Genomic DNA, 18,140 nt, shown 5'->3' with positions numbered 1-18,140 from the left:
GTCGGTTTGGTCGGTGCGCGCCTCTTGTGACCCTCAATCTCGTTGCAGCGTGTGGCATCGTTGCTTGGCACGCAGAGGGGGAACTTCGACGGACGGCGCTCCCCCGACGGAACCAACATTCTCCATATTCTTTGCCCCCCCCCTCCCTCCCCGGCGCTCCCATGCTCCCACGAACACGAGGAATGAGACACGCGCAGACAGACGGTAGACGGCGGATACCCAGCCGGTACGCCGGTCCACATCAAAATACAAAACAATTTGTGATGGTATAGCGTCAGCCGTCAGGTTGTAGATACAAGTTACAGCGCGAGTTCGAACCGGGAAGGGAGCGCAGTTGACTGTTGCAAAAGTCGCGATCCAAAGTGGCCAGAACGAGGTGCCTGGGTCGATGAGGGTTTGAAGCATTTGACCCTCAGGATTATGGGGACGGAGTGCTATTTTGCGTCCACCCAAGCGATGGATTTGATCCCGTAGGGGGAGAGTGATGCGTATGTTCAGGGCAAATGCGCAGATCGCCCCCCTCATGCCCCTCCCGTTGCTGGTGCTAAAGCGCTGCTGAGGTGCTGCCTCTGGCCTTCCCCCGGCTCTCCTCCCACAGTGATCTCTCACCGCACACCGTCGCTCATCACAAACTTACTCCTCCTCACTACTGCTCTTCTCTACCTCTCTCTCTCTCTCTCGCTCTCGTCTCCATCACACACAAACGATGGTGTTCGCAGTATGCCTAGCTCTCCTCGCACTCTCCGCGGCCGGCGTACGCGCCGGTAAGATGACCGAAGGCCAAGCCTGCGAGTGAGTCCATCCTATACCTTCCCAACCCCCATCCCAGTTCCCATCGCAGAATCTGACTCCAAGCCCATCGCGCAACCGGCTCGATTCACAAACGTACAACTTCCTCAGCGACTGCGACCCCCAGACATGGTGCGGGCCAGACAACATCTGCATCAAGCGCGGGTGTCGTCGCGACATTGTAAGGGCCTTTGACACAGCACTCACGCGCGCGCGCCACTGACGCGTCACAGTACCCCTACGGCTACTACGGCACACCATACGATCAGCTTCCTCCACTTTGCCCCGAGGGCCAGTTGTGCGTGTGCCCCCATCTCCATCTCCCCATAGGATTCCCCGTTATTCAGTCGCTGACCTTGCAGCTGCCCAGATGAGGGAAGCAGCTGCATGCCCAAGAGCCCAGTTGGTGGGCCCTGCCAGAAGGATCGTGACGGTAAGCTGCACAGCACTCTCGCCGATCTGACTATCCAGACCAGTGCGCGCCGCCCCCCAACCAGAAGGAGCTCGCGTCGTACCTCAACGTTAACGGGTCCACCTGCCTCGGCTTCCAGTGCTACTACGCCGACGTAGAGACAGGCAAGCCCTGCATCTTCGAGAACACATGGTATGTCGGCACCGCCGATGACGGCACTACCTTCACGTATGCAGTCTCGCGCGACAACTGCCGCAAGAACTTGTACTGCGACGGCACGACACAATTGTGCAACCCCAAGCGTGACAAGGGACAGGGCTGCACGGCCAACAAGGAGTGCAAGTCGTTCAACTGCGTCAAGCCCCGCGCCGACGAGGCAGGCATCTGCGGCCGTGAGGCGGACGAACCTCTCAAGCCCAAGCCATGGGTGTACGTCGTGATCGGCCTCGCAATTGTCATTTGCCTTGTTGCTGTCATGACTGGCCTTTGGCTCCTGCACCGCCGCGCGCGCGAGGAAAACCAGGTCAAGCTCCAGGAGTACTACAACGAGCAGATCGCGTACCGCCAGTCGATCATGAGCATGTCGCACGCGAAGAACTCGCTCCTTTCCCTCCCCGCCAACACAACGCCCAACGCCGCCCGCGCGTCGCTCTACAGCGAGCAGGACAGCATGGGTCTCTCGACGGCCAACGGCCTCCTGCCACCCAACATGCGCCGCGAGACGAGCCAGGCGTGGTCGGACGACTCGGAGGTCCTCACCGACCAGCAGCGCCAAGGCAACAGCATGCGCTTCCGCGGTCAGTTTTAGACTTGGGCGTCATCTGCAGACGCCGCACCCTCATTACATATGACATTGACCTACACGGACAAGCGATGCATGGCTGTACATCAAGGGGTAGTGGGGGGGGGGGGGGGGGGTAATGGGGATGGGTGGGCGTGCCAGAGACGACAAGATCAGCGAGGGTGCGCAGCCGAGGGATGAGGAGCGACAACGGGTCATGGTGGCGTGGTGCATTCATGTGTGTCGCGGTGCAAAGTTCGCCGCTCTGCAGGCGCCGGCGGCCGATAAAACTGGTGAGATGGTCAGTCTGTGTGCCCCTTAACATCCTCGACGCCTGAAATCAAGATGCCATCGCGCCATACTCGCAGACGACGCTGCGGCGGTGCCGCCCTATCAGACCTCGGTTGCATCTATCCCAACACCTCAAGCATCTCCGCCACGGTACGGAACTTTTCCCGTTCCTCCCGCCCCGTCTTCTTGCCCCGCTCCCTCTCCGCCGCATCGATCTTCAGCCAGCGGGGGATATCCACCACCGTGCCGTCCTTGAGCCCGCGCTCAATCGCGTCCGGCACGCCCGCCTGCGGCGTGACGGGGATCGGAGAGTCCGCAGGCCGGTCAGCCCACCCCTCCCCATAGTCCTCAAGAAGCCTGTCGACGAGGAGATACGCGTCCTGCATCGTGGTCGCGATGACGCCGACGGGGCCGCGCGCAACCCACCCGGCGGCATACGCGCCGTTCACGTGCCCCGTGTCGTCGAGCACGCGGCCGGCGTCGTTGCGCAGCCGCCCGCGCGCCGTGTCGAACGGCGCGATCGTACTTGCCCCATCAATCGGCTCGGAGCGGTACCCTACGCTCTCGACGACCATCTGCGCGACGCTCATTTCGCGCGCGTCCGTCGCGCGCGCGACCACTCCCCGTTCGCCTTCGACGAGCTCGTTGATCGCCCACTCGACGCCGGCGACCCGCCCCGCCGCGTCGGGAAGGAACGCGGTGGGCGAGCGCAAGAACGCGAGCTCGAACGTCTTGCTCCCGCCCACGACCGGCTTCTCCATCAGCCCGAGCATGCGCGTGCGTGCGCGGTCGCCCTGCGCCATCGCCTTCGCTTGTGCCATAAGGCCCGCGTCCACGCCAGGGAAGTTCACGCCGAGCTTGACCATCTCGCGCAGCTCTTTCGTCGTGAATGCGACCTGTGCCGGACCGCGGCGGCCGACGGCGCGCACACGCTCCACCGTGCTTTTGGCCAGTGTGTCAAGGACGTTCTGCGGCAAGTCAGACTTCTCGAGGGCAGAGAGCGGGGAGAGGAGGATGCGGGCGACGTCGAGCGCGACGTTGCCTTGCCCCACCACGTCGACGTCACGGATCGCCGAGAGGTCGGGGTTCAAGTCCGCGAACGCGGGATGGCCGTTGTACCACCCCACAAAGGCGAGTGCGGGGTACACGTTCGCCAAGGGGGTGTCGGAGGAGCTGGAGCCGGATACGGAGGCCAGGGGGTTCGAGAGCGAGGCGCCGTAGCTGAAGATCAGGGCGTTGTAGTGCGCTGCCACGTCCGAGAGCGGCAGATGCAGCGCGTGCGGGTAGCTGTACGACGAGAGGCGGTCGCGCGACTCGCTCGGAGGCGGCGTGCCGACCGACACGTTGCCGAAGAAGTTGAAGCGCGCATCCGAGGCCAGCTCGTCAAACTTGTGCTGGCAGTTCTGGGGTCAGTGGTCAGCCTGAGTGCGCAGCTTGGCAGTTGCCGCGTTGCAACGCAACGACTTGACGTGCGACATGAGTCTCCTGTGCACCTCCAAAACAAGGGCGGGCAGAGCTTTGACTCACCTTCACCTCGGGATGGTCAGGAGCCACCCCATAGCGCACTAGCCCATACGGCGTCGGCAGGCGCTCGTACATGTCCACCTGGACGCGCGAGCCCGGGTCACTCGATGCCGGGAGGAGCTGGAGAATGCGGCTCGCTGCGTAGAACCCAGACGGGCCAGCTCCAATAACAGCCACCTTGAGTGGCGCGCTGGGAGCTGTCGAATATGCTCGCAGCGTGCGGCTCAAGCGCAGGCTTCGCCGAAGACGGAGCATGGTGATGTGATGGGGACTGAAAGTGGAGGGACGTCCGAAATCTCATTTCAGCCACTCCGCCCATCGGCGATCTTTAGAGGCCGAAATGTTGTGACTCAGCCAATCCTCGGACTTGATCGGCCTGTGCTGTGACCGGCCCCACAGCAGAAAGTCCGTCTCTTGCACAACGTTATGATTCATACACATATACAACACATTGCTACAGCTATAAAGCACTAGGCCTTGCGGCCCGTACGGCTGGGATTGCGACGGGGCTTGGGTACGGGTGCGGACAAAGTGTCCAGCAGCTTGTGCAGCTCCGCCGCCGCCGCATCAAAGGTCAGGCCACCCTTGGTTGCTCCCGAGAAGTTGGCAGACTCATCCGCCGTTGGCTTGCCGTCGTCTTTCGCCTGCCACTCATCAAGCTGTGCACGGATCGCATTCGCTTTCAGGCGGAAGTGCTGCTTGATCTCGTCCTCGACTTTGGTCAGCTTAAACATGAAAGGCCGTCGATTGAACCACTCACAAGGCGCAGGCGGATTCTTGATGTTGTTTGCCATGGCGTCGATGATGGTCATGCGCCGAACGTTGGCTGAGTACTTCCGACTCGCTGTCGAACCCTCCTGCCCAGCCCAAGCGGGCTCGTTGCAGTACGGCTCCTCGCAGAGGATGAGACTCTGGATTGAGATCAGGACTTGCAGCAGAGTCGACTTTCCCGGGATCCAGCCCGGCCCAGACCATGTGCCTAGGAGCGACAAGCAAACCTTGCCATCCGCGTAAAGGTTCGGGTTGTATCGGAAGCGCCCGCCGTTGGTGGTCATCGATTTGACGTGTGGACTGGACAGATTGTAGCTGTGAGGGAGAAAAATGTCAAAGATAAAGCAGCCATTCTCGTATGGCGTGTCCTTGGGGCCAATGATTAGGGCTTTAATTAGATCCACACGCTCATCATCTACTCGGAGAAAGATGGATGTATCCCACGCCGTGGGCAAGTTTGTGGTGAGGATTGCCAATTCCTTCGCGATGGCAAGCGAGCGGCGAGGGATGTCCATACCCACGAGCTTCTGAGCACTGTCATTATACGCGTGCAAGAAGCTGGTCTCGTCGCAGGGATTGCGCAAACTGCAGTAATTGAAGCGCGCCTTGGACGCCCACTCCTCGTCTGCGGTGAGCTCACATTCTCGAAACGGGACTCACAAACTGCCTTCACGTCGTTGCTGGGCGCCACTGTCGCCGCTCCGTTGGAAGTACCGATATGAGGCAAGGATTCAAGCATGCGGTCTACGAATTCCTGGCCCTTGGTCGAAACCAGGAGGCGGTCAATGTTGTCACGCGCCTTCAACAAGCGCTTGCTGGAAAGTTAGCGGGATAGAGCTGTCTCGACTGACCAAAAGTCATAGAGGGCACGGTTCTGAGCCCATTCCTTCGGGTCTGCATCTTCGGGCTTATTGACGTTCGCAGAGAGACTTTTAAGCGCCGCAGTTGCCTGAATGGCGACGCTTTCCAACAGCTCGCGAGGGCTGGGACTGCCCTCGTAGAGGATGCTCACCGACTGCGCATCGGGACCGGGGCGAATCGCGGCAGGACGCATAGACGGCATGGCCAGCATAGTTGCGAGGGCCTCATGGCTGGAGACGATCTCCAGCCAGTCCATGAGAGCTGCGTAGATGGTAGCGCGGTTAGACATGTCCATTAGCGAATCGTTGCGGAGGAGGTCGTTCACGAAACCGCTGCGACGGCGAAGATGGGCGAGGGAGGTGGGATGAACAAGGAGATCTGAAGTGCGTGGCCCACTTTCGCGCTTCAAAGTAGGCAGGTACACAGCAACCTGATTCAGCAGCGTCGCAGTTCGGCGGTCCTTGTCCTTTTGAGCCTTCTCAGCCGCCACCTGTCCTGAAGTCTGGCGTCAAACCTGCACTCCGAGGCGACCTACATCTTCACACGCGCTTCCACTGTAACCTGTCCCCTTCTTTTTCGCAGCGCGAAAGTCACCTTCGTCACCTGAAGAGGATGACTCTGCGCCTTCTCCGATCAACAACTCTGCCAGGGACACAACCTTCCGTTTCTTTGGCGCTGGAGAAGCTGCTCCAACTTGAGTTGCCTCAAGAGTGGTTCCGAAGGCCTGCTCAATCATGTGCAATGCAACGCCGAGAGTAACTCCCTTCGACCGTGAGCAGAGGTCCAGCCTCATCAACCAACCTGAATGTTTGAACAGTGGAAGAGCGCTTCCAGCTCGCCAGTGAAAGATATCTTGGCCTTTTGTGTGTTGACAGATTCCCCACAGGCGAGGCATGTCACATGCGAGCACCGGGGACAAGTTTGCTCGAGGATGCTGCAAAGATACCGGGTGTAGTTGGTAAAGTCGGCCTGGGATCAGCAAGAAAGAGCGTTGAGCTTACAAAGAGGGGGAAGAAGTGCTGGGGCATGCGCGGAACGGTGTAACCGCAGCGATTCGCGCATGCCATTGAGCCCTCCGAGAGAAAGTTGTATAGTTGGAAAAGGAAGCTCTGCTCCCCTGCTTCCGGGCACCCGCTCATCCACTCGCCGCGGCTGAGGATGCGCACAGTAAGCTGAGAGATGGCGCTCCCCGATGCATCCCTTGCTCCTCGAGGCATTCTGACGGTAGCGTAAACATTCTCCACCACAGGCTCGAGGATTCGCTCAGTGCGATCTTTGGAAAAGAAGGTGCCTGCGTAGGGATCCTCGCCCTGTGGCCCCTCAGCGAAGTCTGCCGTCAATGCCACCCCCTCCTGCCATCTTACCCCCGAGCTCAATTAATTCGTCATCATAGTCATCGATGCAGAAGTTGTCGTCGTCAAAGTCGCTGCCTTCCCCATCGGGGCCATCAGCAACGCTGCGCATGGCTGACGCCTGCCGCGTGGCTGCACGAGAGACTGGCGTCTGGAGCCGATCAGCCTGCCTGATTGTCTACACCCTCACCTGTAGCCCAGTACTTTCCTCGTTGCCGCTTTCTTCGGCATCTGATGCAATCTCGTCAAATTCGCCACCGAAGACGCGTTCCTCGCAAAGTTAACGTGCAATCAGAGACGATCATGGAGACTCACAGCAGCAGCCATAACATCTCCCTTAGAGCGCTGGAGAGCAGCACGAGCGCGTGGGCGGGGAATACCCTGTGGGTTAGTTTCAGCGTGATCTCAGCGGTTGCCGGCAACGCGAAGGAAGGCGGTGGCGGAGGCGATTCATGACAAGTTCTGAGGAGATCTTTGAGTCCTCGTACAGAGAGCTTTGGGGCACAGCTTGCACGCGTGATGCATTGAAATACACGTCGTGCAAGCTCGGTCCTGTGCTTGATAGCCAAGACGTCTCGCGAGAAGGTTATCGCCCCCCTCTTTACTCACCATGTCCGTCAGCTGGGCGATCGATGCCGCCAACGACATTGTGGGAGGATGCTCGCGGCAGAGAAGGCGGGAGGTGTGATCGTTGTTCTCGTAACGATAAAGAATGATGCAGCGTTTGATTGAGTCAAAGGCGGACTTGGCCCTCTCTCCTCTGTGTATGTCGTCGACTGGGAGGGCGACGAAGCAGCTATGTTGAAAGCTTGATAGACCGATCCAAAGCGAGATGTAATGCAAAGCGAGATGAGTGGTAGATGTTTGTGTAGAGGCAGTAGAGGGTCGTCAAAAGGTTGAGAGAACGAGAGATGATGAGAGATGATCGAGATGTGTTCGAGTGCGCGACTGAAGCGCGCAACGCTGTGCGAGGCATGCTGTAGGTGACCTCATCCGTTGATCCCGCACGCACCTCCTCCACCCAGCAGCATTCCCACGGTATGCCGAGCGGAATCAGGTTTCCCCGCATGCCCCACATTCTCCACATCCACGCGACACCCCGCCTCCACCTGCACGCGTGGCACGGAAGGCATGGATGAGCCGCGTGACTGTCCAGTGCCACTGGGTCAACATGCGCATACATACGCCAAGTCGATCATACAATCGGGGCCTCATCGGAACACATCAACGTGACACCATATACCTACGGCTCTGGAGATTCGAGGCTCGCAGAACATGACGCCCGTACACTGTGCTGGGCGACGTCGATGTGCCTAATGTCGACCGCGGTTAGTTGGGTGCCAGAAGTCAAAGACCAAAACGATCAACTACGGAACAAAGACGGGGGCATCTTGTTGCAGCCTTGACGGAAGAATGAAGGACCATGGGGGATCATGTGACGCGCGACACTGGCGACGCGGCGCCGTGCGTCGACGTCGACGGTCATGTTCCGCACGTCCGCGGGCGTAAAGGCCGTGAGTTCCGGGCAGTTGCGAGCACCTGCCATGGTTAGAGGTGGAGGAATGTTCAGCCTAAGTACTCGCGTGCAATTACCGGTTCGGAGCTTAACCGGTATTGGGCAGGCAGGACCCAAAAGTCGGCTCGGGGCAGCCCATGGTCGAGCTCGGCACTCGCTCCCTGCCCATTACTCCCTTAGCACATTGCATTTGGCGAACTTGGCTCCTCCTCCACGTCCATCATCATCCTCCCTCCAATCCTCGACTCTTCTCTCTTCCATCCTCATCTCATCAAAGCTTCTCGGCAGCCCCTCGCTCATCATCTACACACACTCGTTGCCCAAAAGCACTCCAAACCCAGCCCCGCACGTCTGCTTGCTCTCTCCGAAAGAAGGCCCGAAAAGACGCGTAACAGCCGAGCTCCCTTGTGCCCAGTCTAAACCCGGTCCAGGAGACAGCCGAACGCCATGCCCATTCGTCCCTTCCGCCCACAACTTGTCAAAAGCTCGACCATCGCGCGCATCGCCGCCAAATCGTCGTCTACTCCTCGTACTACCCCCCCTTGTGCATACCAGGATGTTCTCGCACACCGGCCCAAAGAGCAAGGACCCCACCTTCGCCAACCAGGACAAGCTTCCCCGCCTCCCCATCCCCAAGCTTGAGGATGCCCTTGAGGTCTACCTCAAGTCTCTTCAGCCCCTCCTCGAGCAGAAGGTGGGTGTGCCACTTAAAGAGATAACAACCTCTAACATTGCCAGTACAGCGCCTCGGAGCTGCCCAAGGAGATCGAGAAGCGCCGCCTCTTCATCAAGGACTTTGCAACCAAGGGCGGCATCGGCCACGCCCTCCATGAGCGTCTGACTGGTACGTGCAGCGGTCTTGGCGCCCGCACCGGCTAAACATGCCCCCGCACCCCCGGCGCTGCCGGCGCCCATGTGCTGACACGCTGACGTGAAGACCTCGACGAGATTTCGCCCAACAACTGGCTCGATGACACGCTCTGGCTCGCGCTCGCCTACCACACGTGGCGCGCGCCCATGCTTGTCAACTCGAACTGGTTCCTCACCTTCCAGCCCGACCCCAAGGACCCCGCTCCCCCCACCGCCCCCGGCGCGTCCAACAACACCCCCCTCCCCCTCAAGGCCCTCCCCCTTTCCTCTGTCTCCGCTGGCTCGCAGGGCGGCGGTGAGGAGTGGATCAAGGCCAACCCCGACAAGTCGGCCTACTACCCGCCGGTCTCGTACGAGGAGGTCACGAAGCAGGAGTGGAACACTCCCTGGCAGCTTCGTCGCGCCTCGTGGATCGTCTCTCGCTTCGCCCAGTACCGTGCCATGGTTGACCGCCAGCAGATCGGCCCCGACGTTACCAAGGCCGGACCTCTGGACATGAACCAGTACAAGCTGCTGTTCAACATCTCGCGTATCCCTCTCCCCGGCACTGACGCCTTCTCGCGCCAGGATACCAAGGCTCGTCACGTCACTGTCCTCATCAACGACTTTGTCTACTCGGTGGACATCTTCGGGCAGCCCGGCGCCGATGGCATTGCCGACGCCCTCCCGCCCGCCGAGATCGAGCGTCTTCTCCAGGAGGTTTCGGAAAACGCACGCAAGCGTTCCGAAGGCGGCGAGGAGGCGTCCATGGTCGGCGTTCTCACTGCCGACCACCGTGACACTTGGGCCGTCAACCGCGAGCGCATCCTTCTCACCGACCCCAAGAACCGCGAGTCGTTTGACTGGATCAACCGCTCTCTGATCGCCCTTACCCTTGACCGCTACACCCTCCCCACTCTCCCCACCGAGGACCCTCTCCGCATGGCGCCCATCGACGCGCAGATCCGCAACGCGTTCACCGGCATCAACGGCGGCCGCAACCGTTGGTACGACAAGTGCCTGACGGTCGTTGTGGAGAACAACGGTCGTGCCGCTGTCATGGGCGAGCACTCGCCCATCGACGCGCTCATTCCCTCGTTTGTCGTCGACTACGCTCTCGAGGAGCCCGTTGACGAGTCCAAGTACGCTGCCCCGCTCAACGACTCGTCCAACAAGTGGATGCGCAATGACTTTGTCGTTGACGACGCCATGAAGGACGAGATTGTGGCGTGCGCCGAGCGCAACCAAAAGCTCATCTCCGACTCGGATGTCAGCACCCTCTGGTGGGCCGAGTACGGCACTGAGTGGATCAAGAAGCAGGCCAAGATGGCGCCTGACGCCTTCATCCAGCAGGTGCTCCAGCTCGCATGGTACCGCGACCAGGGCTACGCTACGGCCACGTACGAGACTGCCTCCACCCGTGCCTTCAAGCACGGACGCACGGACGTCATCCGCTCGCTCACTCCCGAGTCGCGCGACTTTGTCAAGGCGATGCAGGACCCCAACGCCTCGGACGAGGCCAAGCACGCCGCGCTCCTGAAGGCCACCGTCGCCCACAACACCTTTACGAAGGAGTCGTCGGCCGGCCGCGGCATCGACCGCTACTTCATGGGCCTCAAGGTCCAGCTCCGCCCCGGGGAGACGCACCCGCTCTTCGAGGACGAGATGTACTCCAAGTCGCAGGAGTGGAAGCTGTCCACTTCCGGCCTGTCGTCGGGTATCCGCTTCATGGCGACCGGCTTCGGCTCGGCCTGGCCTGATGGGTACGGCCTCAACTACATGGCCGGCCCCTTCCTCATCAAGTTCGGCATCGAGTCCAAGGTGTCGTGCGACGTGACCTCGACCGCGCGCTTCAAGCACCGCATCGCGCAGGCGTTCCGCGACATGCGCGAGCTCTGCGAGAAGGTCGGCGGCGCGCAGAAGGAGGGCGACAAGGCCAAGCTCTAAACACGGACACGGCGGGCGTGCGGAGCAAAAGCGACCGATACAGCGACGCTGCGAAGTGTTCGGCAGCGGCGGCATAGACTGTAGGCTTCAGAAGGAGAGCATGGATTACATTTACATTTACATTTACATGGCTTCGAATCGGTAGGACTAGTGCTCGAGCTGCTCCGCGGACCCGTGCTCACACCCGCGCATATTACACTGCCCGCAGAAGATGGTCTGGGAGATGCTGGTCTTGGGGTAGTGCGGTGCGGGAGCCATGCTGAGCCTGAGGTTGGAGGGAGAAGTGAGATGGTGCGTAGCACCTTCGTGCGGGTTGAGCGGAAGCGGCATGAGAGGCTGGGAGTGCGGGGAAGGATGGAGGGGATGGCGGGACATGGCGAGTGGCGAAAAGCAAAATGGGAACCACGACCGACGGGCCATTTAAATCGCAGGGCGAGCGCTTGGACAAGAAGGTGGCGCGCTTCACATTGTGTCTTTGCACCATGGCAGTGCCATCTGTGTTCTGAGCCGTCTGAGGCGTGCACCGGTTCACATCCCTCCGCCATTACCAACGTTCTCGTCGGTGTGGCTACCACCAGCAGGTGGGTGTAGACCGCATGACAGACGGCGTCGAAATGCTTCTTGCATCTAGGAGTTGGGGTGCGTTGACCCCTGCTGCAAGCTAGACAGAAGTCGGTCTGACAGTTGACATGCATGCCCCCAGTACCGGTCCAAATATCACCTGAGGGTAGCCGCATGCCTGCATATTGGCGCATTGATAAGCTCGCACTCTGCACGAGTGGGACCGCTGGATCGGCTCGCGGCCGGAAGGTTGTCACCACCCTAATCTTCCGATTAAACCTCCCGACACCCAATCCGTGTCAACATCAGTCTTCACGTCGCCGCATCCTCGCTCGGGACACCATGTCCCCCGAGCGCGAGAAGAAGAGTGCGAGCGCAAGCTGTGACCGCTGCCGGAGCCGGAAGGGTGTGTGCTCATACCGTCCAGCAGTGCTTGGGCGATTACCACGTTCTCGGGTGCTGACCGCAGTAAAGTGCCACCCGCTCAGCGACGAGGAACTCGAAACAGCTCGCGCGCGCGGCGTCGGCGATCGATGCCGGGGATGCTTTGTTGCGGATAAGGAGTGTACGCACCACTATGTGCACAAGAAGCCGGGCCGGCCTCTGGGGTGAGTTGGGCTCCGCGTTCCGCATCTCGCGCGGCGGTACGCATCACAACCTCCCGATGGCAGCTGACGAGAAGGAGCAGCCGGCGGCGCACTCCAGTTCCCGCGCCAACCAACTCGGCGGGCGTGCCCCTCAGCCTAGACCTCGGCGCCGGCCCTGTATCGGGCAGCATCTTTGGCAGCGCAAGGACGGCGCTGTACCCCTTTCCAATGGATGTTCCGCTGGAGGTCGACCTGTCCGATCGTGCATCTGGTGGTGGCGAACTCTTCTCCGTCCCGGGCCCCAGCTGCTTGATGCATACACCGGCCCTCGCCTCCTCGATCAATCGCCCGACCAGTGTTGCCAATGCCCCAGAGCTCGCTACCCCACGCCACTCCACGCACACTACCCCTGTCCCTCTCGACGGAGCACATGCCGACGCCGACCTGGACGGACGTAGCCTCGACGCAGTGCTCCCATGGGCTGATGCGACCCACTTCCTCCATCTCTTTCTCCGGGATCAACACTGCCTTGTTCCAGTCGTCCACGCGCCAACCTTCGGGCTTGATCTGCTCAAACGCCGAGATCGGAAAGACGAGGCGTTCCGCGGTCTACTCTGCTCTATGATATCATTCACGATCTGTCAATGCCCCATCTCCGTCATGACGGACGCGTACGAGCGTGCACGGCTGGTGGACATCCTATACCGGTGTATTAGGGCGGCCGACGCGATCCGGCACCGGCAGCGCCTGCTGCCGTCCCTCGAGCTACTGGCGTCGACTTTGCTGGATGGGATCACGGCCCAAGCTGTGGGGAGACCGGTGACGGACATGCTCGTAGCTGAGGTCACACGGCTCGCACATTCTCTCAACCTTAATGAATCGCAGAAGCTCGAGGCCGGCCCCATCGAAACGCAGATACGGAGACGGCTCTACTGGATCATGTACTGTAAGGACAAGACAGAAGCACTCTCCGGCCGGCCCGTCATGCTACACGACTTTGAAGGAGTCGCTCCCCACCCCTTGCTGGTCGACGATGAGTATATCACCCCCGCTGGCCATCTCCCACAACCAGAGGTGAGGCCCAGTGTGATGGTAGGCTTCGTTGTCATCCTCCGCATCTTTCAGGTTATCTCTGGCTGTGTCGCCCGCCACCGCGCCTTCGCGAATCGACCGCGCGGAGAGCCCAGTGACCCAAGTTCACTGGAGGAGGAGTTTGACGAGCCTGCTGCCATCCGGTGGATAGAGGGCGCACAAGCCCGTCTCCGCGCTATCCTCTCCGCCCTCCCGCCCGCACTTTGCATGGATCTCCACATCAGCTGCGCTGCAGAACGAGCAGATCCCTGCAACTCCTCCCTCTACCGCATCCAGCAGGCCAACATCAGCATCACGGCGCTCTGCGCCGAGTTCGCACTGCTCGACTTCCGCGCATGCCTGCGCCCGGACGAAGATACGCGCGCTGAGAGGGAGGAGCAGGCGCGCAAGGCGTACGCCACACTGTCTGGCTTGCCGCTCGAGTATCTCGCGTCGAACGGAGAGAGCATGGTGAGTGTCACCTAGCAGAACGAACTAACGCCAGCGCGGCAAAGTGCTCCGCATCATCCTCGCGCTGTTGCACACCGCGGCCGAACCGGTCAACTTCAGCCAGAATATGTGGGACTGGTGGAACATATACTCGCGGGTACAGTTCCTCCAGGTGGTGCCAGACGAGGGGATGATGCTGGTCGATGGCCAGGTGGGGGTGTAGACCGCTGTAGTTATTGTACGAGCAGGACATGGACTTCTGTACTGAATTTCATCCTCTGCGTCCACGCCGAGAATCGAACCCACGTCTGGCTCACCAGGCCAGAATTCCGAGGGATGTCATTGGCCCCAGCGTCCTCTCCCTCCATCGCCGCCGAGCATCTCTTGGAGCAGCATGCATGCGTTCGGCGTATCGAGCGCACCCACATGCATCTGCATCGAGCTTGATGCATACTCCCAACCCCTCCGGCAGCGTACAAGCCATCCGGTGACATCCCCCACTAACACCCGCGCGCGGATTGGCTGTCGATCCGCCACACTCGGAACGCCCCCATTCGCCGGCCCCCGTCTGAGCCCACTCAATCCATCATCACCACTCATCGTCTCCTAGTCGTCGCCCAGCCAGCCCGGACCGAACATGTCCCCACCACTCGCGCGCCTCGGCCTGCGCACGCGGCCTCTCGCCGTCGCCGCACGCGTCGGCGTCCGCGCTTTCTCCGCCTCCCCAGCCCGCGCGTACGCCAACCCCACCCCTACCGACAAGTACGGCCGCCCCGACTACTCCAAGGGGCCGAGCGCGCTCGACAAGGCGAGCCAGCTCTTCTTCTTCACGGAGATCTTCCGAGGTGCGTGTGCCGCAGGTAGGAGGGGGCGAAGGGGTGTGGGCGGTGGTGGTGGAGGTGTGTTATGGGCGCGCCGAAGTGTCTCGGGAGGCCGAAAGCGGTGATGAGCCGCGGGTGAGGCTCCACGAGCTCGTCGCGCTCCGCGAGTAGCCTAAGCACTCGCGGATTGTTGAGGACCAGTGGCCATGCGCGCGCGTTGCCGTGGCCTTGCCCTCGGACGCCCATCGCACCACCCAAATAACCATCGGCGACAACTCCGTCATCCGCCGCATCCTCACCTTCCTTCCTGTCGCCGCTGAAGCCGCCGTGATCACGCTAACCCCAGGCATGTGGATCGTCCTCGAGCAGTTCTTCCGCCCCCCATACACCATCATGTACCCCTTCGAGAAGGGACCTCTCTCCCCCCGCTTCCGTGGCGAGCACGCCCTGCGGCGGTACCCCAACGGCGAGGAGCGCTGCATTGGTGAGTGTCGAGCCGCTAAGTAGCTGGAGGCTGCGAGCATGACGGACATGGCGCCGCGATGGCACGCGGTCGGAGTGGCGAATGGACAGCCAATGGCTCCGGGGGCATCACCTCGGCGCTTTCCCAGTTCCGGCCTCAGCGCCGGCGCAGACCTGGCGCCGAGTTCTCCCTCGCGCTCCGGCGTCAGCATCATCTCGCGCGTGGTGTCGCCCTCGCCTGGAAATTGCTAACCTCAGCTTGCAAGCTCTGCGAAGCTATCTGCCCCGCCCAGGCCATCACTATCGAGTCCGAGGCGCGCCTGGACGGCTCGCGCCGCACGACCCGCTACGACCTTGACATGACCAAGTGCATCTACTGCGGTTTCTGCCAGGAGGCGTGCCCTGTCGACGCGATTGTCGAGAGTGAGTGTTTGGGGGAGCCATGCGCTGTTTTCTTGTTGCACCACACTAACCCGCAGCCCAGAACTACGAGTACGCGACCGAGACGCGCGAGGAGCTTCTGTACAACAAGGAGAAGTTGCTCCAGAACGGCGACAAGGCCGAGGCCGAGATCGCCGCCAACCTCCAGTCTGACCACGTAAGCCTGCAGCGCAAGAGACACGCGAGGGACATAGCTGACGATCACAGTTCTACCGCTAAAAGGAGAAAGAAGGGGGTCGTAATCCAATGCATTGGCAGTTTAGAAGCAGCGGCCAGGAGCCTTAGATGGTGCACTCGTGCAGCGATGCATGGGGGTATATATACTATATGCGTCTAGAAATCCTTCCACTCCTCGTCCCAGTCGTCCTTCTTGGCCGCCTTGGACGCGGGCGGCTTGGGCGTGGTCGACGGCCCAGCGAGCGGGGCTTTGGTCGTTGTCTTGCTCTCGGGCTCGTCCCACGAGTCGAAGAAGTCCTCTTCGTCCTTTTGCGAGTGGGACGGCACCTGGCCGTAACCCTGATCGCGGGCGCTGCCCTTGCCGAGCCCCATGCGCCCGAGTCTCTCGTTGATGTCGACGCCGGCGTTGGTCTTTGCTACGTCGTTGATCTGGTCCCAGCCCTCGGCGGCGCGCGTGCCCGCCCAGCTCGCGGCGGTCCGCGCCTGCGTGCTCGCCTGGTTGAAGTAGCGCTTCACGTCTTCGCTCGCGCCCTGCTCGTACATCTCCGTTGCGCGGCTCACGCTGGGCTTGACGACAGTCTCGTTGATCTCGCGCGACGCCGTCGCCACAGCCGACGAGAACAGGCCCCAGCCCTTGGTCAACGCGCCCATGGGGTTGCGCTGGAACTCGTCGAGCGTCGGCGCGGCGCGCGAGCTGAGCCCGTACGACGGGTGCTGCGCGGCCGCGTCCGGCTCGGGCGTGTTCCCGAACCCGCCGTACTTGCCGCCCTGCGACGGCGGGAGGTGGTCGGGCCGCGACGCGTTCGCGGCCCCCATCCGCTCAAAGTACGCCTCGTTCCCGCTCGGCACGTCCGAGTACGGCGACGCCGTGCGCGACGGCACGCCGCTGCCCGCTGCGCTCCCGTATCCGCTGCCGTAACCCGAGGCGCCGGCGCGCGCCTTGCGAGTCGCTTGCGCCGATGCGGGCCGCGACGCCGGCGCGGGCGCCGGAGACGGCTTCCATTCGCGCCCCTCGCACGCGGCGGCAAGCTTGTCCCGGTACTGCGTGGCCGCCCACGAGTTGTACTTTTCGCTCATGCCCATGCCCTTGGTGTATCCGCCGTCGGGGCCGTACGAGTCCATGAACTCCTTGAAGGCTGCGTTGCCGCCGTTCTGGGGTCAGATGCGTCAGGGGCGCAGCGCACCGTCATTTTCTTGAGCTGCTCGTCGGACCACTTGTCCATTGTGATTGAGCGGACGAAGGAGATGTGCACGCCGAAGCCTGGTGTCAGGTGGAGCCAAGAGGCGGCAGGTGCCGTGTTGGAGACGCCGACGTACCGCGGTGAACGCCCGAGCACTCGAGGCAGATGAAGGTGCCGTAGGATACCGAGGCCCACTGCGGCGATGGCGAGTTGCAGTCGACACAGACTGGTGTCAGCGCTCGTCGCGGCGGCTAGGTAATGGAAGGCAAGTAAGTGCTCCTTCCTCCGCCTCGATTGCAATTTCCATCGCGTCGCGATAAGGAGCGGCTGCGCCAACACTCGTTCGTTCTCGAGTCGGGCACCGCACACACTCACGCTTGTTAGCGCCCGTGCTCATGAGCTGGAGCAGCTCCTTTTTTTGATAGTTTTCCGCCATGGCTGATGTTGAGAGGCGGGGGAAGAGGATGTATCTGGATATGAATGCTCGCCAGGATCGCTGGATCGATGCCGTGACGCGAGCTGCGAAACGTGGTGCGCGTGGTGACGCCCTCGGATCGGGTCCGGAATCGACGGGAGTAAAGATGTCGCGTGGCATGGTCAAGCATCGGTCAGGGTGAAAAGAGGGTTTGGGAGCGTGGCGTGGCGTGGCGCCGCCCCCGATGCGAAGAGAGGGTAGAGGGAGCGAGGGGGGATTAACATTACACATACACACAGGGACACAGGAAGAGAGTAGTGAGGGTTATTCCCCAGTGAAGTGAAGGGGCTGAGGCCTGGGGCTGCTTCAGGGATATTGTGCCTTTTGTTTTCCGGTATGTAATCAGACTGCTCGTCTCCTCTTGTGCTTATGCCATCCTCATTCATTCACCGACGTTTCGCTGCTCCTTGCTCTGTCCCAACCACGGTAGTCTGTAGTCGGTGAGCCGTGAGCTGTACGGACTCAGTTGTTGGACTCACGATCTCGCAGGTCGCATCTTGGATGCAAGTGACAACTGACAGACCGCTCTGGATCCGACTAGTAGCTGGCCAGATCATTCTCTTTGTTCGGCAGTGACATGCATGATCAACTGGGATTCTTTGGATCCTCGCTTCGGGGGGAGGTGTATTCATGTATTATTACTCGTGTTATTACCTTTATTACCTTGGAGTACCCGAATCATCACCACTCAAGTAAGTACCCATATACCCATATACCCAGCCTCCTCACGCCTCCTCGCGCCTCTTGCGCAGCTCCCCGACGATCCGGCATCCGACGTCGACCCCTTGGCTACTTTTGCCTAATTGCCTGCGCCTGGATGC

The 18,140-nt window shown here is 61.1% G+C and overlaps 8 protein-coding genes across 8 annotated transcripts; 5 read left to right on the top strand and 3 right to left on the bottom strand.

The window, feature by feature from the left end:
* Window positions 1-706: 706 nt before the first annotated feature.
* COLE_05886 (uncharacterized protein) lies at window positions 707-2,009 on the top strand (the record flags this gene model as incomplete). The annotated part of the gene is made up of 5 exons (XM_018421097.2): window positions 707-792; window positions 856-970; window positions 1,023-1,087; window positions 1,152-1,222; window positions 1,261-2,009. 5 exons carry the CDS (start codon window positions 707-709, stop codon window positions 2,007-2,009), a joined length of 1,086 nt encoding a protein of 361 aa, XP_018282343.1.
* A 383-nt stretch (window positions 2,010-2,392) lies between these two features.
* COLE_05885 (uncharacterized protein) lies at window positions 2,393-4,052 on the bottom strand (the record flags this gene model as incomplete). Its single annotated transcript, XM_018421817.2, has 2 exons — window positions 2,393-3,676; window positions 3,801-4,052. The coding sequence occupies 2 exons, from the start codon at window positions 4,050-4,052 to the stop codon at window positions 2,393-2,395; spliced, it is 1,536 nt and encodes a 511-aa protein (XP_018282342.1).
* A 215-nt stretch (window positions 4,053-4,267) lies between these two features.
* Window positions 4,268-6,646, bottom strand: COLE_05884 (uncharacterized protein; the record flags this gene model as incomplete). Its single annotated transcript, XM_018427482.2, has 6 exons — window positions 4,268-5,193; window positions 5,229-5,383; window positions 5,420-5,931; window positions 5,965-6,192; window positions 6,231-6,398; window positions 6,431-6,646. 6 exons carry the CDS (start codon window positions 6,644-6,646, stop codon window positions 4,268-4,270), a joined length of 2,205 nt encoding a protein of 734 aa, XP_018282341.1.
* A 2,207-nt stretch (window positions 6,647-8,853) lies between these two features.
* On the top strand, window positions 8,854-11,093 carry COLE_05883 (uncharacterized protein; the record flags this gene model as incomplete). The annotated part of the gene is made up of 3 exons (XM_018420159.1): window positions 8,854-8,991; window positions 9,036-9,141; window positions 9,235-11,093. 3 exons carry the CDS (start codon window positions 8,854-8,856, stop codon window positions 11,091-11,093), a joined length of 2,103 nt encoding a protein of 700 aa, XP_018282340.1.
* Window positions 11,094-11,381: 288 nt separating this feature from the next.
* Window positions 11,382-11,684, top strand: COLE_05882 (uncharacterized protein; the record flags this gene model as incomplete). The annotated part of the gene is made up of 1 exon (XM_018427481.2): window positions 11,382-11,684. One exon carries the CDS (start codon window positions 11,382-11,384, stop codon window positions 11,682-11,684), a length of 303 nt encoding a protein of 100 aa, XP_018282339.1.
* A 312-nt stretch (window positions 11,685-11,996) lies between these two features.
* COLE_05881 (uncharacterized protein) lies at window positions 11,997-13,985 on the top strand (the record flags this gene model as incomplete). Its single annotated transcript, XM_018421816.2, has 4 exons — window positions 11,997-12,060; window positions 12,124-12,262; window positions 12,337-13,783; window positions 13,818-13,985. 4 exons carry the CDS (start codon window positions 11,997-11,999, stop codon window positions 13,983-13,985), a joined length of 1,818 nt encoding a protein of 605 aa, XP_018282338.1.
* A 1,834-nt stretch (window positions 13,986-15,819) lies between these two features.
* Window positions 15,820-17,280, bottom strand: COLE_05880 (uncharacterized protein; the record flags this gene model as incomplete). The annotated part of the gene is made up of 4 exons (XM_018427480.2): window positions 15,820-16,815; window positions 16,848-16,924; window positions 16,981-17,070; window positions 17,220-17,280. 4 exons carry the CDS (start codon window positions 17,278-17,280, stop codon window positions 15,820-15,822), a joined length of 1,224 nt encoding a protein of 407 aa, XP_018282336.1.
* Window positions 17,281-17,900: 620 nt separating this feature from the next.
* COLE_05879 (uncharacterized protein) lies at window positions 17,901-18,122 on the top strand (the record flags this gene model as incomplete). Its single annotated transcript, XM_018421814.2, has 1 exon — window positions 17,901-18,122. One exon carries the CDS (start codon window positions 17,901-17,903, stop codon window positions 18,120-18,122), a length of 222 nt encoding a protein of 73 aa, XP_018282335.1.
* Between the last annotated feature and the right edge of the window lie 18 nt (window positions 18,123-18,140).

The sequence above is a fragment of the Cutaneotrichosporon oleaginosum genome, assembly GCF_008065305.1.
Source record: "Cutaneotrichosporon oleaginosum strain ATCC 20508 chromosome Unknown ATCC20508_contig05, whole genome shotgun sequence".
NCBI lineage: Eukaryota > Fungi > Basidiomycota > Tremellomycetes > Trichosporonales > Trichosporonaceae > Cutaneotrichosporon > Cutaneotrichosporon oleaginosum.
Note: the sequence above shows the minus strand (reverse complement) of the source record. Positions and strands in the feature narration are given on the sequence as shown.